Below are 9,656 nucleotides of genomic sequence, written 5' to 3' on the forward strand. Positions count from 1 at the left end.
CTCAGCAGGGAGTCTGCTTCTCCCTCTGCTCATGCTCTCTCTTACTCATTTTCTCTCTCTCAAATAAATAAAATATTTTTTAAAAAACTATAAAAAAAGAAGACACCTGAGAAATCCTTGCTGTAGAGATAAAAGACCTAAAAACTAGTCAGGCTGAAATAAAAAATACTATAACTGAGGTGCAAAACCGACTGGATATAATCACAAGAAGGATTGAAGAAGCAGAGGAGAGAAGAGGTGATACAGGAAAAAATTATAGAGAATAATGAAGCTGAAAAGAAGAGGGAAAGGAAACTATTAGATCATGAAGGTAGACTTAGGGAAATCAGCGAGTCCATAAGATGAAAAAATATCTGTATTATAGAAGTCTCAGAAGAAGAGCCAGAAAAGGGGGCAGAAGATTTATTTAAACAAATTATAGCTGAGAACTTCCCGAATCTGGGGAAGGAAACAGGCACTCAAGTTCAAGAGGCACAGAGACTCCTCTCGAAATCAACAAAAACACATCAACACCATGACATATATTAGTGAAACTTGCAAAATACAAAGAAAAAGAGAGAAGTTTGAAAGTGGCTAGGAACAAAAGGTCCTTAACCTACAAAGGTAGACACATAAGTTTAGAGGCAGATCTGTCCACTGAAACTTTGCAGTCCAGAAGACATGGCAGGAAATATTCAAAGGGCTAAATGGGAAAAATATGCAGCCAATAATAATTTATCCAGCTAGGCTCTCATTTGGAATAGGATATCTAGAGTTTCCAAGACAAGCAAAAACTAAAGGAGTTCGTGAACACTAAACCATCTCTGCAAGACACATTAAAGGGATAGTGTGACCAAAAGTAACAAAAAATAGAAAGAAACAGAGACAATCTATAGGAATAGTAACTTTACAAGTAGTACAATGGCACTAAATTCATCTCTATCAATTATTACTCTGAATGTAAATGGACAAATGCTCCAATCAAAATGCATAGGTTATCAGAATGGATAAAAAACAAGATCCATCAATATGCTGCTTAGAAGAAACTCATTTTAGACCCAAAGACACCTCCAGATTGAAAGTGAGAGGGTAGAGAACCATTTATCATGGTAAAGGACATTGAAAAAAAGTTGGAGTAGCCATACTTACATCAGACAAACTAAATTTTAAACCAAAGACTGTAATAAGATGAAGAAGGGCACTATATTATAATGAAGGGGTCCATCCAATAAGAAGATCTAACAATTGCAAATATTTATGCCCCTAAATTGGGAGCACCCAAATATATAAATCAATTAATAACAAACTTAAACTCATTGATAATAATACAATAAGGTAGAGGACTTTAACATCCCACTCCCAGCAATGGACAAATCACTGAAGCATGCTTAGAAGATCAACAAGGAACCAAGGGCTATGAATGACACACTGGAACAGATGGACTTCACCAATATATTCAGAGTATTTCATCCTAAAAAGAGCAATGCTATGAAACTTGAAGTAAATCACAACAAAAAAATTTGGAAAGACCACAAATACATGGAGGTTAAAGAACATCCTACTAAGGAATGAATGGGTTAACCAGGAAGTTAAAGAAGAGATTAAAAAAAAAAATACATGGAAGCAAATGAAAATGAAAACACAATAGTCCAAAGCCTTTGGGATGCAGCAAAGGCAGTCCTAAGAGGGAAGTATATAGTAATGCAAGTCTTCCTCCAGAAGCAAGAAAAATCTCAAATACACAATGAAACCTACACCTAAAGGAGTTGGGAAAAGAACAGCAAATAAAGCCTTATCTAGCCAGAGGAGGGAAATAATAAAGATTAGAGCAGAAATCAATGATATAGAAATAAAAAAAATCAGTAGAACAGATAAATAAAATTAGGAGCTGGATCTTTGAAAGAATTAACAAACTTGATGAACCCCTAGCCAGATGTACCAAATAGAAAAGAGAAAGGATGCAAATACGTAAAACCATGAATGAAAGAGGAGAGATCACAACAACACTACAGATATACAATTATAAGAGAATATTATGAGCAATTATATACCAACAAATTAGGCATTATGGAAGAAATGGATAAATTCCTAGAAACATACAAACTACCAAAATTGAATCAGGAAGAAATAGAAAATCTGAACAGACCCATAACCAGCAATGAAATGGAATCAGTCATCAAAAATCTCCCAACAAACAACAATTCAGGGATGGATGTCTTCCCAGTGGAATTCTACCAAACATTTAAAGAATTAATTCTTATTCTTCTGAAGCTGTTTCAAAAAATAGAAATGAAAGGAAAACTTCCAAACTCCTCCTATGAAGCCAATATTACCTTGATTCCAAAACCAAAGACCCCACTAAAAAAGAGAAATACAGACCAATATCCCTGATGACTATGGATGCAAAAATTCTCAAGATGCTACTAGCTAATTGAATCCAACAGTGCATTAGAAGGATTATTCACCATGATCAAGTGGGATTTATTCCTGGGCTGCAGGGTGGTTTAATATTCACAAATCAATCAACATGATATACCACATTGATAAAAAAAAAAAAAGGATAAGAACCATATGATCCTGTCAATAGATGCAGAAAAGGCATTTGACAAAATTGAACATCCTTTATTGAAAAACCCTCAAGAAAGTAGGGATAGAAGAAGCATACCTCAACATCATAAAGGCCATATATGAAAGACCCACAGCTAATATCATTCTCAATGGGAAAAAACTGAGAGCTTTCCTCCTAAGGTCGGGAACCCAACAGGGCTGTCCACTCTCACCACTATTATTTCACATAGTACTGGAAGTCCTAGCCTCAGCAATCAGACAAAAAAATAAATAAATAAAAATAAAAGACATCCAAATAAGCAAGGAAGAAGTAAAACTTCCACTATTTACTCTATGTAGAAAATCCAAGGGGGCACCTGGGTGGCTCAGTTGATTAAGCATCTAATTGTCGGTTTGGGCTCAGGTCATCATCTCAGGGTCGTGAGATCAAGACCTACGTCAGGTTCCATGTTCAACATAGTCCACTTGAGAATTTCTCTCTCCCTCTGTCCCTTCCCCTCCACTCTAACTCTCTCTCTCTAAAAATAAATAAAATCTTTTAAAAAAGAAAACCCAAAAGACTCCACAAATAATTGCTAGAACTGATTCATGAATTCAGCAAAGTTGCAGGATATAAAATCAATGCACAGAAGTCTATTGCATGTCTATACACCAATAGTGAAGCAGCAGAAAGAGAAATGAAGGAATCAGTCCCATTTACAATTGCGCCAAAAAACATAAGATGCCTAGGAATAAACCTAACCAAAGAGGTAAAAGATATATACTTTAAAAACTATAGAACACTTATGAAAGAAATTGAGAAAGACAGAAAAAGATGGAAAAACATTCCATGTTTATGGATTGGAAGAACAAATATTGTAAAAATGTCTATACTACCCAAAACAAGCTACACATTCAATGCAATCCCTATCAAAATAACACCAGTTTTTCTCATAGAGTTAGAACAACTCTAATATTTGTATGGAAACAGAAAAGACCCAGAATAGCCAACACAATCTTGGAAAAGCAAAACTGGCAGCATCACAATTCTGGACTTCAAACTGTATTATAAAGCTATATGACAGTATGGTACTGGCACAAAAATAGACACATAGATCAATGGAACAGAATAGAGAACCCAGAAATGGACCTTCAATTCTATGGTCAGCAATCTTCAACAAAGCAGGAAAGAATATCCAATGGAAAAAAGACAGTCTCTTCAACAAATGGTGCTGGGAAAATTGGACAGCCACATGCAGAAGAAAGAAACTGGACCACTTTCTTATACCATACAAAAAGATAAATTCAAAATAGATGAAAGATCTAAATATGAGACAGGAAAACATCAAAATCCTTGAGGAGCACACAGGTAACAACCTCTTTGACCTTGGCCACAGCAACTTCTTGCTAGACACTTGTCCAAAGGCAAGGGAACCAAAGGCATAAATGAACTACTGAGACTTCATCAAGACAAAAATCTTCTGCACAGAAAAGGAAACAATGAATAAAACTAAAAGGCAACCAATGGGATGGGAGAAGATATTTGCAAATAAGATATTGGATAAAGGACTAGTATCCAAAATCTATAAAGAACTTATCAAACTCAACACCCCCAAAATAAAAAGTCCAGTTAAGAAATAGGCTGAAGATATTTCTCCAAGAAGACATACCAATGGCTAGCAAACATATGAAAAAATGCTCAACATCACTCATCATCAGGCTAATACAAATGAAAACCACAATGAGATACCACCTCACACCAGTCAGAATGGCTAAAATTAAAAATTCAGGAAACAACAGATGTCGGTGAGGATGTGGAGAAAGGGAAGCCCCTTATACTGTTAGTGGAATGCAAACTAGTGTAGCCACGCTGGAAACCAGTATGGAGGTTCCTCAAAAAGTTAAAAATAGAACTCCCCTACGACCCAGGAATTTAACTACAAGGTATTTATCCAGAGGATACAAAAATAGTGATTTGAGGGGGCACATGCACCCCAATATTTATAGCAGCACTATCTATAATAAGCAAAATATTGAAAGAGCCCAAATGTCCATCAATAGAAGAATGGGTAAAGAACAGATGGTATATATATATATATATATATATATATATATAATGGTATATAATTCAGACATCTAAAAGAATGAAATCTTGCTATTTGCAATGATATGGATGGAACTAGAGTGTATTATGCTAAGTGAAATAAGTCAGAGAAAGACAAATACCATATGATTTCACTCATATGTGAAATATAAGAAACAAAACAGATGAACATAGGGAAGGGAAGGGAAAGTAAAATAAGATAAAAACAGAGAGGGAGGCAAATCATAAGAGACGCTTAACAATATGCAACAAACTGCAGGTTGCTAGAGGGATGGTGGGTGGTGGCATGGGATAAATGGCCAATGGGCATTAAGGAGGGCACTTGATATGATGAGCACTGGGTGTTATATGGAACTGATGAATCACTAAATTGTACCCATAAACTAATAATACACTATGTTAACTAAATTGGATTTAAATAAAGAAAGAACTACAAAATAAAATAAAAATGTAAATATTTGGTAGAATTTGCCTTTGAAGCCATCTGGCCCTGGACTTTTGTTTGTTAGAAGATTTTTGATTAATGATTCAGTTTCTTTGCTGATTGTTAGTCTGTTCAAGTTTCTCTTTCTTCCTGTTCCAGTTTTGGTAGTTGATATGTTTCTAGGCATTTATCCATTTCTTCCATGTTGGCCAATTTGTTTGCATAGAGTTTTTCATAATATTGTCTTCTCCTTGTTTGTATTTCTGTGTTCTTGTTATTTCTCCTCTCATTTGTGATTTTATTTATTTGGGTCCTTTCTCTTTTCCTTTTCATAAGTCTGGCTAGGGGTTTATCAATTATATCAAGTTTTTCAAAGAAAAATCTCCTGGTTTCATGGATCTGTTCTACTGTTGTTTTTTGTTTTGTTTTGTTTTAGTTTCTATATCATTTATTTCTGCTCCAGTGTTTATTATTTCCATTCTTCTGCTGGTTTTAGGCTTCACTTGTTATTCTTTGTCTAGCTTCTTTAGGTGTAAGGTTATGTAGTTTATTTGAGATTTTTCTTGCTCCTTGAGGTAGGCCTGTATTGCTATATACTTCCCTCTTAGGACCACTTTTGCTGCATCCCAAAGGTTTTGGAGTATCATGTTTTCATTTTCAATTCTTCCATGTATTTTTAAATTTCTTCTTTAATTTCCTGGTTGACCTATTCATTCTTTAGTAGCATGTTCTTTAACCTCCATGTATTTGTGGTCTTTCCAAATTTTTTGTTATAATTGACCTCAAGTTTCCTAGTGTTTGGTCAGAAAATATGCATCAGGGTTGCCTGGGTTGCTCAGTTGGTTGAGCATCTGCCTTTGGCTCAGGTCATGATCTTAGGGTCCTGTGATTAAGAGGAGTCTGAGTCGGGCTCCTCTTCTCCTCTCCCTGCTTATGCCTTCTCTCTCTCTCTCATGAATAAATAAAATCTTAAAAAAAAAGAAAATATGCATCTTATGATCAATCTTTTTGTACTTATTGAGGTCTGATTTGTGACCCAGTATGTGATCTCTTCAGGAGCAGTCTCAAGTGCACTTGAAAAAATGTGTATTCTGCTGTTTTAGGATGAAGTATTCTGAATATATCTGTTAAGTCCATCTGGTCCAGTGTCATTCAAAGCCATTGCTTCTTTGTTGAGCTTCTGCTTAGATGGTTTGTCCATTTATGTAACTGGGTGTTAAAGTCCCCTACGATTATTGTATTATTATCAAGGAGTTCCTTTATGTTTGTTATTAATTGTTTTACATATTTGTATTTTCTAAGTTGGGGGCATCAATGTTTACAATTGTTGTTAGATTTTCTTGTTGGATACTCCCCTTTATTATGATATAGTGCCCTTCATGTCTTGTTACAGTCTTTGGTTTAAAATTTAGTTTGTTTGATATAAGTATTGCTGCTCTGGCTTTCTTTTGACATCCATTTGCATGATAAAAATTTCTATATCACCTCACTTTCAATCTGCAGGTGTCTTTGGGTCTAAAATGAATCTCCTGTATGCAGCATATAGATAGGTCTTGTTTTCTTATCCATCCTGACACCCTCTGTCTTTGATTGGAGCATTTAATTATTAGTAATTATTAAGATATGTATTTAATAGAAATGTATTTTGTGCCATTTTATTAATTGTTTTGTCATTGTTTCTGGAGGTTTTCTATGTTCCTTTTTAGTCTTTTTTGCTTTTAGTCTTTCTTTCCCACCCAAGGAGTCCCCTTTAATATTTCCTGCAGGACTGGTTTAGTGGTAAAGAACTCCCTTAATGGGCGCCTGGGTGGCTCAGTTGGTTAAGCGACTGCCTTAGGCTCGGGTCATGATCCTGGAGTCCCTGGATCGAGTCCCGCATCAGGCTCCCTGCTCAGCAGGCAGTCTGCTTCTCCCTCTGACCCTCCTCCCTCTCATGTGCTCTCTCTCATTCTCTCTCTCAAATAAATAAATAAAATCTTACAAAAAAAAGAACTCCCTTAATTTTCATTTGTCTGGGAAACTCTTTATCTCTCCTATTCTGAATGATAGCCTGCTGGATAGAGTATTCTTGGCTGCATATTTTTCCTGCTCAGCATGTTGAATATATCATGCCACTTCTTTCTGGCTTGCCATGTTTCTGTAGAGAGATTTGCTGCTAGCCTTATGTGTCTTCCCTTGTAAGTTAGGGACTTCTTTTGTCTTGGTGATTTTAGGAGTTTTCTTTATCACTATAGTTTGCAAATTTAACTACAATATGTCTTGGTGTTGACCTGATTTTGTTGATTTTGATGGGATTTCTCTGCGCCCCCTGGATTTGGATGTATGTTTCATTCTCCAGATTAGGGAAGTTATCAGCCATAGTTTCCTCAAATAAACCTTCTTCCTCTTTTCTCTCTCTTCTTGTCCTGGGACTCCTATGATACAAATGTTGTCACATTTGATGGAATCACTGAGTTTCCTAAGTGTAGTCTCATGATCCAATATTTTCTTTTCTCTCTTTTGTTCAGCTTCATTATTTTCCATAATTGTTTATTGTATATCACTTATCTGTTCTTCTACTTCTTCCTTCCCTGTGGTCTTTACATCCAGTTGGTTTTGAATATTAGTTATTGCAGTTTTCATTTCAGCCTGATTTTCTTTTTTAGCTCTTTTATATCTGCAGTAAGAGTCTCCCTGATGTCTTCCATGCTTTTCTCAAGCCCACTAGTATCCTTATGATTGTTGCTTTAAATTCTGGATCAGGCATATTACTAATATCTGTTTTGATTATATCCCTGGTCATGACCTTTTCTTCTTTCTTTTGGGATGAATTCCTCAGTCTTGGCATTATGTCTAGGTCTGTGTCTTTTTCTGTAAGTTAGAAATGCCTGTTATGTTTCCTGATCCTGAGAGTTATGGCTTTATTAAAAAGAGATCATATAGTGTCCAGGGCCTGGCTCTTCAGGGAGTGTCTCTGGTGGGTCCTGTGTGCACTCTCCTACTCTGTTTTGGCTGCTGTATCCCTCAGGTCAGTCGTCTGTAGAGGTTCTCATTGCCTGCATTGGGAAGTGTTTGGACCATGGCCAGAGTGTGGTGATTTTTTAGGTGTGTTCTGGTCTGCTCGTTAAAGGAGACTTTATGTTATTTCCACTAGAACTGAAGCTTTGCAGAATTCTGTGGTCAATAGACATGGTACATGCAGGGGTTTTTTCTGGTCTCTGGGAAAAGGGCCCACTGCATGGGTTTTTAGTCACACTTGCCCAAGAAAAGCAGTACCAGCAGAACACAGAATGGTGGGACTTGGTGTAAGCAAGTTAGGCAGCAGTGTTGGTGGTGTGCTGTTTACTAAGTTGGTTTATGCTGAGGTGTGGATGAGGGAAATGGTTCCAGCCAGCTCCTTTGTTCCCAGGGAGGGGAGTCTGTTTGTTTTTTTTTTTCCAAGTTTCAGATATTTATTATTCAGTGAAAGCCCCAACACAATACACCAACATGATTTCGTGCATTTAGAGGGGAAATATTTCCTGCTAAGTGGAAAATTGCACAGATGGCTTCTGGAAGACCTTCATTCTAAGCACCTTTATAGTGAAATGTTTTATTTAGAAGTCTGGACCTTCTTTCCTCAGTTTGCTGTAATCTACATTTACTGAGTAGAACCTGTATTGATCATTGGGACCCAGTTTGTTCCAGGGTTCTGGGTTATTCTTCCTATCCCAACTGACATCTGGATTGAACAATGCCAGGCGCAAGACATACAGTGCTGCTCCAGTACCTCTTGCCCCGATAAATACGAGGAGGGGGATCAAGCTCGGATGCTTCTTGGCCTGACCAATGATCTGGTGTAACATGGTTGTGGCAGAGGCCTCCTGTCCAGGAGAAGAAAAAACCAAACGTGGAACTCCTGGGCCGGGGAGTCTGTTTTTAAAGCTCTCAGGGAACCACTTTTAGAGGAGCAAATAACTTCCCCTTGTGCATCCCGGGCATTTTTAGGATCGCTGTTTTCACATTGTCTCTGGGTTGCTTGCCTGCCCGGAGCAGCACAGTGCACCTTGGGCTCTATCTTAGCCACTCATTCTGATTTTTAAAATTCCAAACATCAGGGACCCGGTGTGGCAGGGACCTGCACTGGTCCTCTGGGAAGGGTTTCACTGCCCTGGGACTGATGCAGGTTTGATCCAGTCACCCCAGAGCACAGGAGCAGGGGATTTGGAACATAGCAGGCTAAACAGCCTGTGTCCCATTTAGATGCCTTCAGCAGGTGTCTCTGCACCTATGCTGAGGGGTGGGGGAGGGAAATGACACCCGACTGTTCTTTTGTCCCTAGAGAGGCAATGTCACTTCTCACATAGGTGCTCCAAAAAGTATGAATAGTCTCTCCCTATGCATCTTAGGCAATCTTCAGATTGTGCAGTCTGCCCTGTGGTGCTTGCCTGCCTCCTCTCCAGGAGTAGGGCAGTGTCCTCTGATCTCTATCCCAGGCAAACCCAGGGACCTCTAAAACTCCAGTCTTTGTGCCCTGCTGGTTGTAAAAACTCGAAAATCAGCCCTTCTTATTTTCCCAGACAATAGTTTTGGGGAAGTGTTCTTCTTGTGTGTGTCCATGTGCACTCCACTCTCTCTCACTTT

At 37.8% G+C, this 9,656-nt stretch overlaps 1 protein-coding gene across 1 annotated transcript; it reads right to left on the reverse strand.

Moving 5' to 3' along the window:
* Positions 1-8,471: 8,471 nt before the first annotated feature.
* Positions 8,472-8,914, reverse strand: LOC123861192 (cytochrome c oxidase subunit NDUFA4-like). The gene has a single exon (XM_045900084.2). It carries the CDS (start codon positions 8,876-8,878, stop codon positions 8,630-8,632), a length of 249 nt encoding a protein of 82 aa, XP_045756040.1. The 5' UTR covers positions 8,879-8,914; the 3' UTR covers positions 8,472-8,629.
* Positions 8,915-9,656: the final 742 nt, after the last annotated feature.

The sequence above is a fragment of the Mirounga angustirostris genome, unplaced genomic scaffold, assembly GCF_029215605.1.
Source record: "Mirounga angustirostris isolate CCGP_5_RB_7025 unplaced genomic scaffold, mMirAng1.0.hap1 SCAF_11, whole genome shotgun sequence".
NCBI classification, from domain to species: Eukaryota; Metazoa; Chordata; class Mammalia; order Carnivora; family Phocidae; genus Mirounga; species Mirounga angustirostris.